Genomic DNA, 22507 nt, shown 5'->3' on the forward strand with positions numbered 1-22507 from the left:
TTTAAAATGATAGGGGGTGCTCAGCACCCACAGCGTTGGCCCAGGAAGGGAGGGACAGAACTTGCTTCTGCTCTCTTATTTGTGCAGGGGGCACTCCGTCTCGTTTGTGCCGTGTACACAAAAGCAGAGGCAGGGCAGAAGGGCTCCACTGCAGCGCCTCGCCTTTGGGCACGCCCGCGCTCCTGCGGTTTCAGGTTTCAGCTGCTCCCAAATTCCTCTCTGCGACCAGAAGAAGCAGGTAGGATGAAGCGAGCGCTGCTGCTGCTCGCGCTCCCTCTGCTCGCGCGGGCCCGCGTGCTGCAGGAGGGCGAGGAGGGCTTCGCCGAGTGCGCGCGCTTCTTCCCCGGGGAGCAGCCGCCCGAGGGCTTCGCCGAGGCCTTCCATGCCCAAATCTGCCAGAGGCGGGGCGGGGAGCCGCGCTTCGCCACGCTCTACAGCCCCCGAGACAAGATCCCCGTCTACTCGGCCTTCAGACCCGGAGACGCGGCGGGGACCGAGGCCTGGACGTGGCTCGTCGAACCGCAGGTGAGAGGCTAAGCGCCAAAGTCGAGCGGGGGGATCCGGGGGATCCGACTTTTACCCCGCCAGTCTTTTTGGCTACTGCACGCACTCTTCCTTTCAACGGAATCTGCAGGGATGGGGCAGTAAAGGTGTAGGAGGGGTGGGGTGCCTTTTTGACAGCTTGAAGGCTCGGTAGGGTGTGCCTGGGCTGAGCCTTGCAAAGAAGGTGTGGCCCTCCTGGGATGGAGCAGGTCACACATTCCTAGGACTGGGGAGACCGGGAGGGTCAAGCGTTTTAAATAATGCTCTTATGCTTAACCAGTGAAATTAAATATTTAAGAGGGCTGCACTGTATTTGTTGGTTGTCTAGTGCCTGTCAATCCATTTTTCCACCACCACCACCACCAAAAGTCTCTTTCTGGTGCAGAGCCCCCCTGTGGTGATACCATAGCAGTGCCACAGGGAGAGAGGTCTTAGCACTACATTAAATCAGGGGTTCCTTCAGTGGTGTAGGCAGACCTTAACATTTTGAGGAGCCTAGAGTTAACACGGATGGGCATTAGGTACCTCCCATCTCATAGCCCAGCATCTCCCCTGCCTCCCCCCCCCCACCGGCTTAACAGATTTCATCAACAGAACAGGTTTTTGTCTTCTCCCAGCTTTAACCCTTTAATTGGTAGATGGTGAAACGGCTGGTTGAACGAGAGCAACAGTGCCAAGTAACCAGGCATTTGGAGATGCTGCAGATCTCCCATAAGAGCCATAGAAACACATTTTGCTTCTGAGCAACAATGCCAAATAAAGGGTTAAGCTAAATCCTCAAGTAGGTAGTAAATATGTTCATTAAAAATTTGATATAGTGATTTACCATCATCTGATTTAAGCGGTTCACAAAACAAAATTAAAACAATGATTTAAAAATAATGAAAAGAACTCCATTAAAGTATAGGAAAGACCTATTTAATCAGATAAGAAACCATTTAGGGCTAGATTCATGTCCCGACCACTTAGCAACCCCAACCCGATTCACTAACCTTCCTTCCGAGCGTAGCCACACCCAATTCGATCCGCACATGCAAATGAGGGGGAACGGCATGCAAATACAGGCAGGCAGCGATTCACAAAAAAAAAAAATGATGGACACTGACTGGGCTGGCTGATCGAAAAATAAGCATCCTTTCCAACTGCCTTGCTCTCTGCCCCAATTCTCCGTTCTTCTCTGCCCCGATTCTCCGCTCTTCTCTACCCCGACTCGCCGCACTTCTCTGCCCTGACTCTCCTGCCCTTCCCCACAGTGCAAGCCCATGGTTTTAATCCATGGGTTTAAAACGGGTTTAAACCACGGGCATGCAAAGTTAAAAAAAAAAAAACAACCCCAAAAAAGTAAAAAAAGTTTCCAGCTCTGCTGGCCACGGAGGGCCAGTGCATACACAGACCATCTATAGATGGTCTGCGCGTGCGTCGGGATCGATGGAGAGCGATCCGTGCGGTTGGTTGGGGGCGTGATTCCGATCGCCCTCATTTGCATGAGGGCGATTCTTGAATCAGCCCCCCGGCCACGGATTGGATCCGATCTGTGGCGGATCCGATCCGTGGTCAGGGAGCTGATTCACGAGTTGCCCTCATGCAAATGAGGGTGATCGGAATCACACCACCAACCGACCACACAGATCGCTCTCCAGCGATCCTGATGCATGTACAGACCATCTGTAGATGGTCTGCATATGCGCTGGCCCTCTGTGCCTGGCAGAGCTGGAAACTTTTTTGCCTTTTTTTACTCGCGAGCCCGTGGTTTTAACCTGCTTTAAACCAGTGGGTTAAAACCACAGGCTTGCACTGCGGGGAAGGGCAGGAGTGTCGGGGGAGAGAAGAGCAGAGAGTCAGGGCAGAAAGCAGTCGCTTATTTTTCGATTGACCAGCCCAATTGGAGTCTATCATTTTTTTTAGTGAATCGCTGCCTGCCTGTATTTGCATGCTGTTCCCCCTCATTTGCATGCGCCAATTGGATGTGGATACGCTCGGGAGGGACACGATCGGTGGGCTTAGTGAATCTAGCCCTAAATCACCAGATTTGAGTATATGAGGCTTATATATTTATCCTTAACTAATATCAGGTCTTATTCAGAATTCTCTCACCGTTTCAAAGACTTTCTAAGTGTATTAAAACAACCGTTCTAGATATTTTTCAGAATCAGGCCTTTGATTATTCTTTTACTTGCTTTTCTCAGCACCCACAAGAGAGGGGCAAAGCTGATAATTTTCAAAAAGAAATCTATGGGAAGGTAGAAGTGAGGCTATCTAGAATGTTTGCACTTTCTATTGGATGAGTGAACTGAAAAAAGGGTAGCTTGTTTGACTTTTAATAACATTTTCAGACTTATTTTTTTGTGCTTTGTCTATCTCAAAAACTGCGTGAATTTTAAACTTTATATTTCATACTAGAAGTTAGTCTAACATTAAAAAAAAAAATCACTTGAGGTGTTAGTTATTTGTGTCTGGAGAAATTTATATTTAATAATTGCCATGCAAGAAAAAAACTCAGTTACCGATAGCAGTTAGATGCTGGTACAGTCTCTCTAGGGAAACAGGTACTTAGTTACTAGTAACGTGTTTATAGTTGGAATATAGGCCTTGGGAAAACATACTGACATTAAAAAAAATAAGATGCCATTATTTATTCATCCATTTGATTTTTTTAGCCCATCTCCCAAAAGAGCTTAGAACAGGTTTCAAATCAGTTATTCCCTTTCTGTCCCGGTGGGCTCACAGTCTGTCTAATGTACCGTGAAGGATTAAGTGACTTGCCCGGGGTTACAGGGAGAAGCACAGGGTTTGAACCCACAACCTCAGGGTGCTGAGGCTGTAGCTCTAACCACTACACCACACTCTCCTCCTGCAGCATATGTTAGTGTTCAGATCTATGCAAATTATCTTTTGGCTCAAGTTTATATCATGATTATAATACTTTAACTCAATTATAAACCAGCCCTTCCAACCATCCAATATTCAGAAATTATCTAACTGGTGTGTATATACTGTATATGCATTTAAGACCTCAGCAGTGTAACCCAGGGCTGCTAGTTTCAGCATTCACTATGAGTATCCACACTCCACCATCTTCATCGGTCTTATTCTAGCCAAAGTTTTGTATAAATTTTAAGCTCAAAATTGCCTGTTAATTTTCTCCTTTGCTTAAATACACTGACTCTTCTTTAATTTATGTTGGCGGGGACTGCAGCCGACATGGTTCGCCTCCAGGCTATTTACTTAATCCAAGTGTCATCTTTGACTTTTAAAAGTTGAGGGGGCTTCAGAAGAGGGCGGGGAGAAGGGAAGGACATTCCGGCCCAAGGGAACCCCCTGATGCTGTGAGGCCCAGGGCAGCTGCCCTGTTTGAACCTCTCTAACACAGGCCCTGCACTATCCATATAGCTGGTATACATGCTTGTGCCTAAATGCTGGACAGATGTGCATAACTTATACTTTTCTCTAAGTTACACATGTAAATGTGAGCCCCACCCATGCTCTGTGTAGAATCACCTGTAAAATACGCGCTGTGTATTAAAAGTTATCCACCTATACACCAGTGTTCTAAACATTTACGTGTGTGAATATAATTAGGTGCCGGTGACTCGTGCTCGAGTCCTAGCGACCTGATGAATTACAGATCTAAAAAGAAATCGGTTTTGTGCTAGTCCGGAAAGGTCCTCCAGCGTCATCCCCACGGTTGTTTTCAATGTGTCAAGCCATCTGACTGCAGGTCGCCCTCGTCGCCTGGTTCCTTCGAACTTCCCAAACATGATGTCCTTCTCCAACAATCTTTCTCTTCTAACGGTGTGACCAAATAAAACAGTTGTAACTTTATCATTTGGGCTTTGAGTGACATTAGCCGGTTGATCTCTTCCAGAATTGATTTGTTGGTTCTTCTGGCAGTCCTTGGTACGCCTAAAATCCTTCTCCGGCGCCAAAGCTCAAATGAGTCAATCCTCTTAGAGTAGAAATTCACATTAAGGGATGGGGACTATGCCTTGCTGTTTAGGTAGGTATTAAAGGGTAAAGAGGGATAGGACTTGATATATAGTACTCCCCCGAAATTCAAAACTGCAAATGCGGTTTTTCGCATGTCAAAAGGCAGGGGAGGCAGGAGAGGGCAGCTGGAGCGCCGGCGGGTGAAGAAAATCACTCATGCTCTGCTCCGACTGCCTCTTCCTGTAGTAAAGTCGGGCTACACCAATCAGGAGCTGCTTTGACACGCTCATGCGCCCCTTCCAATGTACCTGTTTAGTTCTCCGATACGAGCAGCATCTCTAACTTGCTGCCTGCGCCAGCCTTGGCTCTCTCTGATGTCAGTTCCTAGTTGCGGGACCCGGAAGTAACATTGGAGGGGAACACCGAGGCCGGCGCGAGCAGCAGGTTGGACCTGTTGCTCACGCCGGCGAAGAGCTAGAAGTACCATAGGGGGGGAAATGAAGGCGTGCACATGGCAGGGGTGGAATGGGAAGGAGCGGGGTGACGGAGAGGAAGAGAGGTGCTGGCACCCCCACCAAGATGCGCCCGGGGCGGTCTGCCTCCACCCTCACCACCCCCAAACTACGCCACTGCATGTAGAATTAGGAAAGAGGAACCCCAACTATAGCTATGCGATGCGAGGTTCCACATTAGGAGTCGCCATCCAGGAAAAGGATTTAGGTGTCATTGTTGATGATACATAGAAAGCCTCTGCTCAGCGTGCAGCGGTGGCTAAGAAAGCAAATAGGATGTTAGGGATTATTGGGAAAGGAATGGAGAACAAAACAGAGACTATTATAATGCCGTTGCATTGATCCATGGTACAACCAGATCTCAAATATTGTGTGCAATTTTGGCACCATATCTCAAAAAAGATATAGCAGAATTAGAAAAGCCAGAGACAGGCAATGAAAATGATAAAAGGGGATGGGACGACTTCACTAAGAAGAAAGGTTAAAGAGGCTAAGTTGAGCTCTTGAGCTTGGAGATGGCTGAAGGGTGATGTTGATAGAGGTTTATAAAATACTGAGTGGACTTTTGGTCTGTCTCAGTATGGCAATGCTTATGTTCTTAGGTAACTTACACTTCCAGAGGTCCAGTTCTTTTCAATATTTTTGCAAGTGACATTGCAGAGAGCCAGCTACGCTATCTGCTCTTGCCACAACCTCTGGCAACGTATTCCAAAAAATTTCCTCCTATTGGTTTTAAGAGTATTTCCCTGTACCTTCATCGAGTGTCCCCTAGTTTTTGTCATTTTTGACGGAGTGAAAAATCAATCAATTTGTACCCGTTCTACTCCACTCAGGATTTTGTAGACTTCAATCATATCTTCCCTCGGACGTCTCTTTTCCAAGCTGAAGAGCCCTAACCATTTTAGTCTTTCCTCATACGATAGGAGTTCCATCCCCTTTACCATCTTGGTCATCTTCTTTGAACCTTTTCTAGCGCCACTATATCTTTCTTGAGATAAGGAGACCAGAGAATTGAATGCAATGCTCCAGATGAGGTCACACCATAGAGCCTTAAACAACTTTGGCTACTAAGGCAGTATGTAAGCTTTAAATGAAATGAGACACAGAAGATGCCCTGTATAGCAACTGGGAAATTCACTGTTAGGATTTTGAAAGCATTTGAAGAGCAGCTAGCTGGCTTCCCATGCCCCTGCAGGAAATACAGTCATTCGGGCCAAGGTTCTTCTATTGCTCTAAAAATATTTTTCAAGAAAAGTGGATTTTTTTTTTTCCAAACAGATGGTGTTCCCAAAATTACAGCCTTCTATGGCAAGTGAGCACATTATTTACTACTAGTCTTTAAGCCTGTTACATTAACGGGTGCTAGAATAGATGTGTGTGTCTGTCTTTTTCTTTCTTTCTTACTTTCTCTCTCTCTCCTTGCCCGCTTTCTGTCTGCCTGTCCTTCTTTCTTTCTGTCTCTTTCTCCTTGGCGTCTGTCTGTCTTTCTTTCTGTCTCTCTCTTTCCTCGGCTGTCCACCACCACCCCTTGTCTGCTCCCCCTGTCCAGCAGTAGCCCTTCTCCTTCCCTTTTACCTCCCCCGTCCAGCAGCACCCCTTCTCTGCTCCCCCTATCCAACAGCAGCCCTTCTCCCTTCGTTTTGCCTCCCCCTGTCCAGCAGCATCCCTTCACTGCTCCCCCTGTTCAGCAGCAGCCCTTCTCCCTTCGTTTTACCTCCCCCCTGTCCAGCAGCACCTCTTCCCTGCTCCCCCTGTCCAGCAGTAGGCCTTCTCCCTTCCTTTTACCTCCTCCCTGTCCATCAGCACCTCTTCCCTGCTCCCCCTTGTCCAGCAGTAGGCCTTCTCCCTTCCTTTTACCTCCTCCCTGTCCATCAGCACCTCTTCCCTGCTCCCCCTTGTCCAGCAGTAGGCCTTCTCCCTTCCTTTTACCTCCCCCCTGTCCAGCAGCACCTCTTACCTGATCCCCTTGTCCAGTATCCACTAGCCCGGGCAGCCTCAGGGCTTTTGCTAGGCTGGTGCACCTCGCATTATCGAAGTGGGTCGGCCTAGCAAATGCCCCACGGCTGCTTCGTTTGCTGGTCCGGGGGTGAGAAGAGGTGTCCTGGCAGCACAGCAGTCAATCCGCCACTGCCGCTCAAGCGGCCCCATGTGCCTCCAATTGAATTTGGCACGGAGGCAGACATCACTGCGGCAGGGATCACAACCTCCTAAGTGCGCTTAGGGTTTTATTATAGAGGATGATTTTCTTTTAATAGACTGTGATCCTTTCTTAAAGGAAAACAATTGATTTATGTTTTTCATGTTGCACTCAATATACATAACACTAACTGAAAAAAATGGGTTAAATGACTGTATGGCGGGTAAATTGGAAAGTGTCACTACAGGAAAAGACTGGTAAATGAGTTAAAATGTAGAAGACAAGTGATAGAATTGATCACTGAGTCAACATAGGCAAGAAACATTGCTGAGGTGGCCCACAGTCTCAGGATAAAGGATCAGTTATTGAATATGGTGACACCTACTGGCCACTCCAAGGGCATCTTTCTGCTGGGTTATGCTCTGTTTCAACTAGAGGGAAAAATTCCATATTCAAGACTGTTGTATGGGGTGGAGAAGAGTAGCATTAAGCCAGGGAAGGGAGAGGTGCCAAAAGCAACCCTTCTCTAGTTGCCGCTCTGTCCAGCCACTGCCCTGGCTTTAGTAGTCGGGCTACTAAGGAAAGACTGAAAGAGGATGGTGCTGGGAGGACACCCCCTCCCACACACACACCTGTGGTTAATTAAAGCCATGCTGCCTTGGCTTTAAGCTTTAGCTTTCCTTGGCAAAGAGCAGCGCTGAAGCAAGCCAGGTTCTTATGGCTGTTAACGTAGCATCTTCCCTATCCATACTACTGCCAGCACATTGTTCTTCCAGGGGTTACTTAGATTTGTGTAGCCGAAAAGAGATTAACTGGGGTCTTAAACCAAAGGCATGCATGCATAGCTGATGACTATTCACTGTGGAAAACTGAGAAACCAGAACTGGACCGAAGTTGGCTCCCCATTAACAGGGGCAGAATGGCAATAGACTAGACAGATGTGAAATATGTTAAGGAAAGCTTAAATGCAGTAAAAAAAAAAAAAAAAAGACTTATTTATTTATTTTTAACACTTTTATTCCGCTTATAACCTAAGAGGATTACAATTTACGTAAATTACATTATCTTAAGGCACTTTTAGAAACTGCCTAGGGAAATAGAGAAAATGAAAAAAAAAATAATTTATATTTATGTAAGAACATGTCCAATCAGAGTCTTAGTCTCCCTGGTGCATCTCTCCTGCTGAACTTCAATTTGGGTTTGTTTTTTAAAATTACAGTACTCCCCCAATATTCACAGGGGTTCCGTTTCAGGAACTCCCGTGAATGTTGAAAAACCGTGAATACGGTTTTTAGCAGGGGAGACAGGAGAGGGCAGCCGGAGAGACAGGAGAGGGCAGTTGGAGCGCTGGCAAGTGAAGGAAATCACTCGCAGTATGCTCTGACCGCCTCTTCCTGTACTAAAGTCGGGCCTCACCAATCAGGAGCTGCTCTTCCTCCTTCAGGTTCAGGTTCAGTTCAGCTACCGAAGAAGCCTTCCTCGGAGTCTCTGGCCATCCAGGCGGTGAGTGTAGTTCCGCCGGCCTCGATGAGACCACCCTCCAAGCCTTCCAAGCGAAAAACAAAGGCAAACAGCAACCCCACGGGCAAGCTATAGAGACAAAAACAAGGGAGTGGGGAAGAGAAACTGATCAGACCACTGTGTGGACAAACACGTTTAGTCACAATATATAATCTCAGTTAAAATTCACACAAGTATACATTTAAATAAAACAAAATGCGGCAGGCATGTAAAGTCCTTTGTAAAAGAGCATACACTGGACCCCAACACGGTCCGTGTTTCGGCCACAGGGGCCTTCCTCAGGGGTGTAAAAGTATCCTAAAGGAAAGAACAACAATAATATCAATTAAAAATACATACACATTGGATCTGTACTGGAAGAGATTGTCTCTTTAAAAAAAACATGCAAGTATGAAATGTGCCAGAGATAAATGTTTTTTCATATAAAAAATATCTCAGTTTTCTGTAGCTCGTTATTGATCCTGTAGCTTGTATGTTATTGATCCTGAAAACTACTGTGTACGTATCCTTGTAAGCCGCTCGGGGGGGGGGGGGCTATCAAAATCAATCAATCAATAAACAAACAAACTATAAGTTTACTTATTTCTTTGTTTTTTAGTTTTATTTTGAATAAATCTTGTTTAAGGAATCCCAGCCTGGTGATATTATTAGGCTACACAGACCCAATGAGTTTATCTGTCTGAAATCCTCTGGGATACGCCTCAGAACAGTGAAAACCAGAAGCTGCTTGACAATTCTCAGAGTTGAGAGGGAAAGGTCAAGATATTACAGAAATTTGTGCTAACAGAGAGTAAAGGCATACAAAATACAATTCTGATCGCTGCATCTAAAAAAGAAATTAGAAAAGGTACAGAGAAGGGCGACAAAAATGATAAAAGGAATGGTAGATTTCCCTAATCCCTATGAAGAAAGGCTAAACCTCAGGGGAGATATGATAGAGGTCTATAAAATACTGAGTGGAGTGGGTAGATGTGAGTCGCTTGTTTACTCTTTCCAAAAATACTAGAACTAGGGGCATGTAATGAAGCTTCTAAGTAATAGATTTAAATATTTCTTCACTCGTGTAATTGAACTGTGAAATTCTTTGCCAGAGAATGTGGTGAAAGCAGTTAGCTTAGCAGAGTTTAAAAAGGGGTTGGGTAGCTTCCTAAAAGAGAAGTCCATAAGCCATTATTAAGATGGATGTAGGGAATTCTCTGCTTATTTAGGATAAGCAGCATAAAATATGTTTTACTCTTTGGGATCTTGCTAGGTACTTGTGGTCTGGATTGGCCACTGTTGGAAACAGGATACTGGACTAGATGGGCCTTCGGTCTGTCCCAGTATGGCAGCTCTTATGTTCTTATGCACAAACACAGTTTGTATAAAATTAGGAGCATTGACAGAAACTAGATCCCATAAGTATCTTGGTGACAGGTTATTCAGGTTTTTAAGTGGCAGTGACTGTTTTATTCATTTCTCTGATTCTGGGCCCTGTAAATATACCTGAGGCCTGATGTACTAATACACATAAACATTGGCAGGTTAATACATGTTAGGGTGAAAATAAGCTATGGGAGGCAAATGATTTTGTGACTCGTATGTATCCTATAGCTAAGTTTCACAACGTATTTATTACACATTGTCAAAGCTGGGAACTTTGCACATTCCTTACAGCAGCAACATGAAAAAAAATATCTAAAACAAAGACACTTTGCACTGAGGCTACTGCAGCTTAAAGGACCCTCATGAGTCAGATCAGTGCCTCCATGGTACTCCCCTCCACAGGAGTCCTGGTGGGTCAGTGGCCCCCACAATATCCCCTCCTCAGCCCTGCATTTTGCTAACCTGTAAAAACTAAACTAAACTAAACCTTAAGTTTATATACCGCATCATCTCCACGGATGTGGAGCTCGACACGGTTTACAAGAACTTAAAATATAGGAAGAGAAGGAAAAAAAAGGTTTACATGAACTTATATAGAGAAGAGAAGAGTAAGGGGGGATAGAATTACATTTTAGTGAAAAGCCAGGTTTTCAGTTGCTTGTGGAATAATTGGAGGGAGCCCAGGTTCTGCAGCGGGGTAGTAAGGTCGTTCCAAAGACCTGTGATTCTGAAGAGAAGGGATTTTCCCAGTTTGCCTGCATAGCGAATACGGTGTAGAGAGGGAAAGGATAGTTTATACCTTTGAGCGGGTCTGGTAGAGTCAGGATCCCAAAGCCCCTCCCTCTAGACCACAGTTCTTCAACCGCCGGTCCGCGGACCGCTGCCAGTCCGCAAAAAAATCTTGCCGGTCCGCGAAGGATTTGGTCCCCGCTGCAATGAAAGGCCGGCGTCAGCTGACTTGCAACTTCCTGTTGCAGTCGCTGTGCCGTGACTCCTGCCTTCCACCGCGTTTGCCTCCTGCCTTGTCTCCGCACCTTCAGGCCAGCAGCGGCAGCTCTGAGTACTTTTTAACTTCGGCACAGAGCTGCCCCTAAACAGTAGTTTAGCGCGGTTTCATGAGGCAGCCTTGGGGCCTTTGCTAGGCCGGCCCACATCGCATCATCGAAGCGGGCTGGCCTAGCAAAGGCCCCGAGGCTGCCTCATGAAACCGCGCTAAACTACTGCTTAGGGACAGCTCTGTGCCGAAGTTGGTCTGGACTCTTGGGCCGCTGAAGGAGGGCAAAGAGCAGCTTCCTGGAGGTCTCCCTTCCTCTCACCTTTGCAGGTCCCTTTTTTTTTTTTTTTTCCTTCAAATGGCAACGGGCCCCAGCATCGACATCAATCAAGTTGGTTCCACTGTTCCTTGCAAGCGGTTCTGCTCAGCCAAAGCTTCCCCTCTGACATGAGCCACCCTCAGGGAAAAGAAAGTGACCCGCAAAGGTGAGGGGAAGGGGGAAGATGATGGAAGTTGTGGGGGGGAGAGAGAGAGAGAAGGGGCAGATGATGGAATGGAGGAGATGAGAGAGAGAAGGGGACAGATGATGGAAGTGAGAAGAAGGGAGAGAGAGCAGAAGGCAGATGGATGTCAGTTGAGAGGGGAGAGCAGATGCTGAATGGAAGTGGGGAAAGAACACATACTGGATGGAAGGAGGAGATAAATAAAGGGGGAAGAAAATAGTAAGATAATGGAGGGGTGAGGGAAAGGGGTGACAAGCTATGGGTAGACACAGTGAAAAGAGGGAAACAGGACTAAATAGTAAGAAAGAATTTAATTTAAATGGAGGCAGAAAATAGAGAAGGAAGACCAGAGAAGAAAAGGGAAGAGAGAGCAGAGAATGATATCAGATCTGAGTGGAGGAAATGAGAAGAGAGAGATGCTAAAAGCCGCAGGGGGGAGGGAAGGACAGAGATGCCAGACCATGAGGGGAACAGAAAGAAGATGATGGATGCCAGACCAAATTGGGGGGGGGGCAGGAGGAGAGATGGCAGGAAAAGACATACAGTGAATGGAAGGGGCAGATGCTGGACTAAAGAGACAGAGTAGGTTATCACGCCACTGTACCGGGCCATGATATGCCCTCACCTGGAGTACTGCGTCCAGCACTGGTCACCGTACATGAAGAAGGACACGGTACTACTCGAAAGGGTCCAGAGAAGAGCGACAAAGATGGTTAAGGGGTTGGAGGAGCTGCCATACAGCGAAAGATTAGAGAAACTGGGCCTCTTCTCCCTCGAACAGAGGAGATTAAGAGGGGACATGATTGAAACATTCAAGGTACTGAAAGGAATAGACTTAGTAGCTAAGGACAGGTTGTTCACCCTCTGCAAGGCAGAGAAAACGAGAGGGCACTCTCTAAAAGTTGAAAGGGGATAGATTCCGTACAAACGTAAGGAAGTTCTCTGGTAGAAAGCTGGGACGCTCTTCCAGAGGCTGTTATAGGGGAAAACACCCTCCAAGGGTTCAAGACAAAGTTAGACAAGTTCCTGCTAACAAGAATGTGCGCTGGTAGGGCTAGTCTCAGTTAGGGTGCTGGTCTTAGACCAGAGGGCCGCCGCGTGAGCGGACTGCTGGTCATGATGGACCTCTGGTCTGACCCAGCAGTGGCAATTCTTATGTTCTTAGGGCAGACACTGGCTGGAAGAGAGTGAAAAGGTCAAAAAAAATAATTTTATTTCTATCTTGTGATTCAAATATATCAGATTTGAAATATGTATCTTGCTAGACATAACTGGGGAGTGCAAAGCCCAGGCAGTGCTTCTTTAGCTACCAGCTGGCTTAGGGCTCTCTCTGATCAGGGGGCAGTTGCCCTAGTTCCACTCCCCTAACACCATTCCTGTCATGTGTGACTGTAGTATTCTGTTACATGATATTTGTGTAGCATCCTGTAATAATTTGGCTTATTCAGTTTTCTTGATAGTAGAGGGGATATATGTGAAGGGAAGGGGAGACAGGGGTTTTGTTGATCTTTGCCCTGTATTATTTGTATTTATAAAAGACAATTGTATAGAATATTGTTTCTTTTTATACTTTAATAAAATATGTTCAATATAAAATCATAACTATTTGAGGCTTGTGCGGATGGGATCAGATGGTTTGTGGGACCGACCTCGCGGGGACGGGGCGTCAATGGGGTTTTTAAAAATTTCAGTTCTCTCTCATCTTTTTCTCATATATTCCTCACATGCAGTTCCAATACTTGGAACCTTTCTTACTGTTTTGATACTCTACAGTTGAATATAGATCTACAGGTTCTTTATACAGAAAACTTTACTTTGATCTTATGTACTTGAACTGCTCCCTGTATTTTTCAAAATACTCAATAAAAATTATTGAACTAAAAAAAAAAAAAAAAATTTCAGTCTTAGTAGTTTGCCGGTCCACGAAATAATTATTTTATTTCCACCGGTCCATAGGTGTAAAAAGGTTGAAGAACACTGCTCTAGACCATGTCTCTTAAACCAAACAATCCAAAGACTGGCCCTGTCTCATTTCTAGGACCCTGACTTACCTAAGAGGTGCAGAGGACATGGGTAGGGTTTACCAGACTTCCAGATTTACCTGGACATGTCTTCTTTTTAGAGGACTGTCCAGGCAGCTTTTCAAAACCCGGCACTTTGTCCGTGTTTTGAAAAACTTCCAGCTCGGGACTGTGTCGGGAGAGCATCTGCACATGTGTGGATGCAACGCTGTGCCGTCACTTGTGATGTCATTGCATCGCAATCTGCGCTTGCGCAGATGCCCTCCCGACAGCTCCAAACACGAGAAGAGGGCGGAGCTTGCGCGGAACAGGGCATGACTTGGGGCGGGGCCATAGGTCTGGATTTTACCATCGTAAAATCTGGTAACCCTAGACATGGGGGCAGGAGCAATCGCTACACCCAACGGGGAACCCTCTGTTTCGCGTCGTGTCGCTGCATCAGGGGTGATGGTTCCACTGCTCACAATGGTTCACTGCTCACTGAAGCAGCCAGTAGTAGCTAAGTGGTTTTCCTATGCTTTTTTGCTCTTTAATGCTATGCACTGGACCGTAGTGCTATAGTTTTCACTTTTTTCACTGATATCACCATTTGTGGGCGTGAGTGCCCTGGCGTGCTGTTTTGATATCGCTCTGCAGGCTATTACAGTTGCTTTTTCTCCATACATTTTTCTGTTTTCCATGCTGGAGTGGTTTTTCAAGGAGTGGAGTTTTTTGGTCATATGAAGCCGAACTGAGGCCTTTTTCTCCACTTCTTTTTCTGTTTCTTTCTCCTTGTATGGTGTATGGTTGATGAGTGTATGTGAGTAAGAAGGCCTTTTAGTGTTGCAGAGGGTGTATCTTTTTCCATATAGGGTTTTGATTTAAGTTGTGGTTTGGATTATACTGACCCTGGTCCTGAGGCAAAGTGTTTAGTGGCAGGAGCAGTCCCCATTTTCTCCTGTCCTAGCATCTCTCCAATAAATAGCTGCTGCCTACTCTTAATCAAGTTTCAAGTTTATTATATTATTTGATTAAACGCTTTTCAGAATACAAAGCGTTTTACAAAGAAATAAAATTAAATTTCTAAAATCACAAATACATTGTAATTAAAATTAACTACTTTAAATTAAAAACAAACTGGGGTAAACAATCCACACGAAACAATGGGAAAAGGGGAAGAAAGAAAAAAATACAATTTATAAAAAAAAAAAAAAAAAAGTAAGCAGGTTGGGTTAGTACATAGGGAAGGTATGAAGAGAAGGAGAGAAAGAAAAAAAAAAAAATTTTTTTTTAGAACTAGAAAATCTAAAAAGAAGGGGAAAATAATCTGAATTTAATGAAGAAAGAAGAAATTCGGAATTAATCAGAAAATTTAACTTTTAGTTAAAGGCTTCTTTAAAAAGAAGACATTTTAAACTATTCTTGAATTTTTTCAAATCTTGTTCAAGCCGTAAATATAGAGGGAGTGAGTTCCAAATAGATGGGGCAGTAACTGAAAAGATCAGGTCACGGCGAGTACCAATGATTTTTAATGAGGGAACATAAAGGGTAGCTTGAGAGGAAGATCTAAGAACTCTTGACGAACTATAAGGAATCAGGAGCCTATCTATAAATGCAGGAGTATTATTTTTAATTGTCTTAAAGACTAAAAGAGCTATTTTATATGTTATCCTGTATGAAATAGGCAACCAATGAGCGTTTTGAAGCAGAGGTGTGACATGATCGAATTTATTTGAACCTGAAATAACCTTTATAGCAGTGTTTTGTATTAATGGTAGTGTTGTGTCACTAGAAAAGAGTCCGAAAGGACAGGCAGCATGAGCTTGAAATAGCCGACCTAGGGAACTGAGATTTGAGCTTACACCAACTAATTTTTCTAGCAGTGTAGTGTAAGCATGGTAGCAGAAAGACAAACTGCAGGCCTCGCAGCATACTCTGAAGAAAGCCACAGTGTGATGGCCGAAACGCCGGTTCCACCTACTCAGGTGCGACGAGACCCAGAAAACGGCGACAATTATGGTATTTTTGGGAAGCATTTATACCGTATTATTCAGTGTTCCGTTGAAAGTGGGGAATAGAAACGGGTCATGGGTGGGTCAGTTTAATATTCTGTTTCTGTGTGAAAGGTCGATAATTATAAATTTACTATGTATAGGCAGTTGTATAACTGGAGTGGCTGATTATACATGATGATGGTTTGTATGATAACTATCCTGCTGATGAATTTTTCTTTCATTACCTTCCTTGACCACTGGCTCACACAGTAGGCCAAAAATGCCAAATTAATCACTTGAACTACATAAGGACATAAGAATTGCCACTGCTGGGTCAGACCCGTGGTCCATCATGCCCAGCAGTCTGCTCACGCGGTGGCCCTCTGGTCCAAAACCAACACCCTAACTGAGACTAGCCCCACCAGCGCACGTTCCTGTTCAGCAGAAACTTGTCTAACTTTGTCTTGAATCCTTGGAGGGTGTTTTCCCCTATAACAGCCTCCGGAAGAGCGTTCCAGCTTTCTAACACTCTCTGGGTGAAAAAGAACTTCCTTACGTTTGTACGGAATCTATCCCCTTTCAACTTTAGAGAGTGCCCTCTCGTTCTCCCTACCTTGGAGAGGGTGAACAACCTGTCCTTATCTACTAAGTCTATTCCCTTCAGTACCTTGAATGTTTCGATCATGTCCCCTCTCAATCTCCTCTGTCCGAGGGAGAAAAGGCCCAGTTTCTCTAATCTTTCGCTGTACGGCAGCTCCTCCAGCCCCTTAATCATCTTAGTCGCTCTTCTCTGGACCCTTTCGAGTAGTACCATGTCCTTCTTCATGTACGGAGACCAGTGCTGGACTCAAGGGTCTCTCATACGAAGAAAGACTGGGCAAATTGCAGCTCTATACTCTAGAGGAGCGCAGGGAAAGGGGGGACATGATTGAGACATTTAAATATGTCACAGGACGTGTCGAGGTGGAAAACGACATCTTCCTTCTCAAAGGACCATCGGTCACAAGAGGGCACGAACTCAAACTCAGAGGAGGGAACTTTAATGGTGACACCAGGAAGTACTTCTTCACAGAAAGGGTGGTGGATCACTGGAACAAACTTCCGATGCAGGTGATCAAGGCCACCAGCGTGCTCGACTTTAAGAATAAATGGGACATCCACGTAGGATCACTACGAGGGTCGAGCTAAAGAACTAAGTCATTAGCACCCAGACTTAATGGGGTGGGTCAGTAGAGTGGGCAGACTTGATGGGCTGTAGCCCTTTTCTGCCGTCATCTTTCTATGTTTCTATGTTTCTAAGTACTCCAGGTGAGGGCGTACCATGGCCCGGTACAGCGGCATGATAACCTTCTCCGATCTGTTCGTGATCCCCTTCTTTATCATTCCTAGCATTCTGTTTGCCCTTTTTGCTGCCGCCGCACATTGTGTGGACGGCTTCATCGACTTGTCGATCAGAACTCCCAAGTCCCTTTCCTATGAACAGATCTATTTAGCAGCACAACCAAAATATGTAAAATATCTGTTTTTAAGAACATAAGAATAACCTTATTGTGTCAGACCAATGGTCCATCAAGCCCAGTAGCCTGTTCTCACGGTGGCCAATCCAGGTCCCCAATACCTGGCCAAAACCCAAAGAGTAGCAACGTTCTGTTCTACCGATCCAGGGCAAGCAGAGACTTCCCCCATGTCTTAATAACAGACTATGGACTTTTCCTCCAGGAATTTGTGCAAATCTTTCTTAAAACCAGCTACGCTGTCCGCTTTTACCACAACCTCTGGCAAAGTGTTCCAGAGTTTAACTATTCTCTGAGTGAAAAAATATTTCCTCCTATTGGTTTTTAAAGTATTTCCCTGCAATTTCATAGAGTGACCCCACTAGTCTTTGTAATTAGATTGTGAGCTCTCTGTGGTCAGGAAAATACTTATTCCCCCCTCCCCTCCCCAAGTTTGTAAACTTTGGGCCAAACTTTACCCTTACTCCAGATTCTATAAATGGTGCTCAAAATTGTGCATGTAAATTTCGGATGCATGCAATTTAGATAAGGAGCCAATTAGTACCAACAACTGGACGCTAATAATAAATTATTGGCATTAATTGACAGCAATTTGTATTTGCACACACATCTTGCTATTTACTATTCTATAAAGATGCATATACAATCCTGCTAGCATGTAACTAAGAAGGGGGCGTTGTCAGGGGAGGGGCATCGGTGGGTCAGGGGTATTCACTAAAGATGAATACAGTATTCTTGAATTCAGGGATCTAAATAGAAACAGAGAAAAATGAAGGCAGATAAAGGTGTCTGGTTGGATGCGACGTTAAGTATGAAAGATCAGGTACTGGCAGTGGTGAAATCTGTGGTTTTTCAAATGCAATTATTGAGTAGAGTAAAGTCTGTGCTTTCAGGTTATGATTGCCAGATAGTGGTTCAAACTGTAGTAATTAAAAAATTGGATTATTGTAATTCTCTTTATTTAGGCATTTTGTCATCACGCGCAGGGCCTTGCAAATAATTCAAAAGGCGGCCTTGCATTTGATATGTGATAGAAGCAAATTTGAATATGTTACACCAAGTTTGAGAAAACTCCCCTGGTTACCTGTCAAATTTCGTATTGTTTTCAAGGTTCTGGCATTAACTTTTAAAATCATTCATTATAAGATCCCATGGAGGGGCATAATCAAAAGGAACGTCTAAGTCCGTTTTCGTCTAAGTCGCAAGTCGTCCAAAGCAAAAATAACAGCTTAGACAATTTTCAAAAAATACGTCCAAATTTATTTTCATTTCAAAAATCATCCAAGTATACGTCCTGCCAATCTGATCATCCAACTCGCTAAATTGTCCATCTTTATACCACATTTTCGTCCAAGTCAAAAACGCCTAGAACAAGCCCTGTTGGACATGGGAAGAGGCTGCAAAGTGATGGACTAAACACCCAGACATGGCACCTAGATAGTGGGGTACCTTACAGGGCACTGCTGTGAACTTCACAAAAAGGGTGCCATGTCTTCATCTCACTACAACTCCCTTATACAGGGGTGTCCAATGTTGGTCCTCGAGGGCCGCAATCCAGTCGGGTTTTCAGGATTTCCCCAATGAATATGCATGAGATCTGTGTGCATGCACTGCTTTCAATGCATATTCATTGGGGAAATCCTGAAAACCCGACTGGATTGCGGCCCTCGAGGACCGACATTGGACACCCCTGCCCTTATAGGTCATGGTGAGCTCCCCAAACCACCTCCAGAATCCCCTAGGCCCACTTATCTACCACCTCAATAGCCCATATGGCATCAGGAGCCACTTATATGTCAGTAAAAAAGGGTTTTGGGGCTGTATAGGGGAGTACACATGTTTCAATATCTATGCAGTGATTACAGGGGCTTATGGGCATGGGTCCACCTCTCTTTGGGTCCCTAATCCACCTCCCAAGATGGTTTAAGACGCCTCTATGCAGCACGACTAGGCTTTCCTATGCCAGGCTGCCAGGTGATGATGTTCTGGAGGCACAGTTTTCAAGTTGTGATTAATATTTTTATGGGGGTGGGGGTGGGGGAGGGGTGTCGGTGATCACTGGGGTAGTGTGTGGGGGTCTGTATTGTGTGTTTACAGTGTTTATCTGGTCACTTTAGGTGGGTTTTTGTGGCTTAGACCATGTTTTAAATGGTCTAAGTCACAACATCCAAGTTCCGTCAATCCTGTATGACTAAGTCTAAGCCTGCCCACATCCCGCCCTCGACACTCTTCCTGACAAGCCCTGTTTAGCTATGGTCGTTCAGCGGCACTATGAAGGCCTAGGTCATTTATAAATACGTCCAAAACCCGGTTTTATTATCAGCACTTGGACGTTTTTGACTGATGATCTTCCAAGTGCCGACTTAGGCCGGTTTTTGGACGTTTTTATCTTTCGATTATGAGCCCCCTAGTGTCTAACACAATTAATGAGACTTTATCAGCTATCTAAATCACTAAGATCAGAGGGAAAGTTACGACTATCAACAGATGGATTAGCAAATGTACATTATGCCAATATGAGAACATCTATAATATCAGTTGAAGGTGCTTTATTATGGAATAATCTAACAGGACAGCTGAAGTTGCTTTTTGATATTTAAAAATTTAAGAAACTATTGAAAACAACTTTATATGTGGAGGCGTTCTCTTGATTGACCTAGGATCTTGATTGATGATATTTTAGATATGTTTGTTTACTTATTTGTATGTTGGTTATATGATGATTATGTTTGTAGTTTTGTAAACCGCTTAGGTCTAGGTGGGTTAGAAATTTTTTAAGTATTTATTTAAAAATTGATATACCGCATAAAAACTATGCAGTTTACAAAATTGCATACATATTAAAAATGCTATCCATGCCATCTACTAAACCCCTCCTCTCCCTTAGAGATCCAAAGTAGAGAATGACACGGGACAAATTTTTCCCTGTCCCTGTGAGAACTGATTTTTCTGTCCCGGCGAGTTCTTTTCCTGTCCATGCCCCATTCCTGCAAGCTTTGTCCTCATCTGCACAAGCCTCAAACATTTTAAGATCATGAGTGTTCGAAGTTCTGTGGTTAAGGCATAGCTTCCGTTGGGGATGAATGGGGGGGACCTTCCCCACTACACTGAAAACTGCCAAATACCCCAAACACAAGGAAAACGGCAGTTCCCCACACTCAGCCCTCCATCAGAGCCCTTACAGGAACTGTTTTAAGGCTACTCGCATAAGTCCTACGCGGGATTGTCGGCGCTTTTTTTGTCCCCTGCGCTTTAGTTACAGTACTGTGGGAAGGAGGCTCCTGGGGCTCTGGTACCCAGTATTGCTGTGCTGTGTACCCCCAACACTCTTCCCCATTGCAAGCCCCCCTCCACTTAACTCTTCCTCGTCGCATTTCCCTTCCCCCCCCCACACACACACACTGGCATCTCTTAGTTGCTGCTGGTGCCGGCCTCAGCTCTTCCTCTGATGTCATTTCCTGCTAAACCCATCTCCTGGAGATTGATAAAGCCCACATCACTGCTTTTAAACTTTCCCTCATGTCAAATGTGTTGTAAGCAATATAAAGCTTTGCAGATAGTATTTTTAAAGACATAAAAATGCCTCATAACTTGCAGCAGAGAAAAGTGTTCCACTCCGTAACTGTTCACTGTCTTTTTTTTTGCAGTTAGATGACCCTGACAGCAACTTTGGAGAAGCGCTCAGTGAGGAAGATGCTGCAAACAGTGTGGATGGTCTTGGAACGCAGCAAGCATTGATTGAAGATTATGCGTCTTCGGGTTATCAACCACAGCCTCTGAATCCCAGCTGCATGGATAATGATAATTCCCAAACAGCTGCCTTCGCACTTACTGACACTGTCCCAGTGACGCAAGGCTTTGCAGAAGGCTGGTCTGAAGATGTGGAGCTTATAGGAGAAAGGCTGGCACAGCTCTGTGGGGATGACCTGTACTTTATAGCAGGGGCTGTGCCTTCGGATTTCAAGATCAAAGACAAAATATCAGTGCCTGAGTTTCTTTGGTTGGCAGCCTGTTGTAACACTCCTGAAGCATGGTCCATGGGATTTGTTAAACAAATGGCTGACAGAAGCAGTCTAGAAAGTGTGACAATGGAAGAGCTTCAGCAGCGACTCCCTGGAGGGGGACAGGTGTTCATGAGCAGCTGCAATGAGGACTCCAGAACTGCAGAGCAAAAGGGAATATTGCAAACGATAAACCAGCAAAAGTCTACTCAGACTATGCCAACAGGACCCTTCTTCCGGACTGTCCAGTTCATTGCCTGTATTCTCTTTGGGATTGTGAAAAGTGTGTTTTATGTGCTGTGGTTCATTCTCGAGCAGCTTTATAACCTTGTGTCAGGAAGGCTCTGCTGCCTATGGAATGGAGTTACGACTTACACGGGAGCAGTTAGCGCGGTACTTTTCAGTATTCCTTATGACACCCTGCGTGTCATAGGAAATGTTCTCTGTGGCTTTGTAAAAATCCTTGACAATGTGCTGACAGCAGTGGGTGCAATTGTCAGCGTGCCTGTTCACTTTCTCCTTGACATTGCTAGTTTCCCCGTCGACACCATCTGCGCAGTTCCGACTGTTGGCAAAGATATTGCCAGTGGAATCTGTGGCAGCTTCTCCCTGATTATCAGCGCTGTTGTAGGCTTTGTAGATTGTTCTTTTTGTGTCGTCTCTTATGGGCTTAAAAAGTTTATTCAAAGGTCACTTGGACAGACTGAAAGTTATGATGATTCATAGTTATAAAACCAAAACTTTTGGATCTGGAGTAATATATTTTGTGTACAGAGAGAACATTTTTTTGCAGTTCCTGGTCAGTCTCTGTAAAATTCCTGTGGTACCTACCCATTCTTCTGCTCTGGTTCAAGTTGGTCTGCATTTAGTATTCTGCAATTCTGTAGGACCTCCCTTGGCATGGCTTAACGCTTGCTTGCTGCAGAGTCCAAAGTTTTGGATATCTAGTTGCTAGGGGAAAGGTGTAACTCGCTGCCTCTGCACCCAGGGGTTGTGAGATCAAATCCTGGTGCTGCTCCTTGTGACTCTGGGCGAGTCACTTAGGGCTAGATTCACTAAGCTTTGTGAGCCTTCTCCGACCTGATTCACTAACTTTCTGTCCGATCCGATCCGCACATGCAAATGAGGGGAAATAGCATGCAAAGTAGGAAGGCAGCGATTCACTAAACCAACGAAGGAACACCGATTGGGCTGGCCGATCCAAAAAGAAGGGACTGCTGAGGACCAGTCACTCACGTCCTTGCCGACTGTCCTGCTCTCAGCCCTGCTACCCTGCAACAAAAATAAAACCAATTTGAACACATCTCCCTTGTGCAAAAAGCACAAGAAGGAAAGTTCTGCCGACTCTCCTGCTCTCTGCCGCCCTGTCCCTGATGACTCTCCTCTCTGCCGCCCTTCCCTGCAGTGCAAGCCCGTGGTTTTAACCCGCGGGTTAAAAGCGTGTTCTGTTCCTGGCTGCATATAGCTCTGGCTAAAGCGGTGTTCTGTTCCATTAA

General features: G+C 45.1%; 1 protein-coding gene across 1 annotated transcript; it reads left to right on the plus strand.

Moving 5' to 3' along the window:
• Positions 1-9: 9 nt before the first annotated feature.
• ENDOD1 (endonuclease domain containing 1) lies at positions 10-22108 on the plus strand. The gene is made up of 2 exons (XM_033947681.1): positions 10-525; positions 20658-22108. The coding sequence occupies exons 1-2, from the start codon at positions 244-246 to the stop codon at positions 21735-21737; spliced, it is 1362 nt and encodes a 453-aa protein (XP_033803572.1). The 5' UTR covers positions 10-243; the 3' UTR covers positions 21738-22108.
• The last annotated feature ends 399 nt before the right edge of the window (positions 22109-22507 follow it).

Source organism: Geotrypetes seraphini, chromosome 6 (genome assembly GCF_902459505.1).
Source record: "Geotrypetes seraphini chromosome 6, aGeoSer1.1, whole genome shotgun sequence".
Classification (NCBI taxonomy): domain Eukaryota; kingdom Metazoa; phylum Chordata; class Amphibia; order Gymnophiona; family Dermophiidae; genus Geotrypetes; species Geotrypetes seraphini.

Bases quoted from the DNA above. Each gene is read 5' to 3' on its own strand.
- ENDOD1 (XM_033947681.1), top strand. From the start codon at position 244: ATGAAGCGAGCGCTGCTGCTGCTCGCGCTCCCTCTGCTCGCGCGGGCC. The intron at 526-20,657 runs GTGAGAGGCTAA...TTTTTTTTGCAG, and splicing joins CGTGGCTCGTCGAACCGCAG to TTAGATGACCCTGACAGCAA.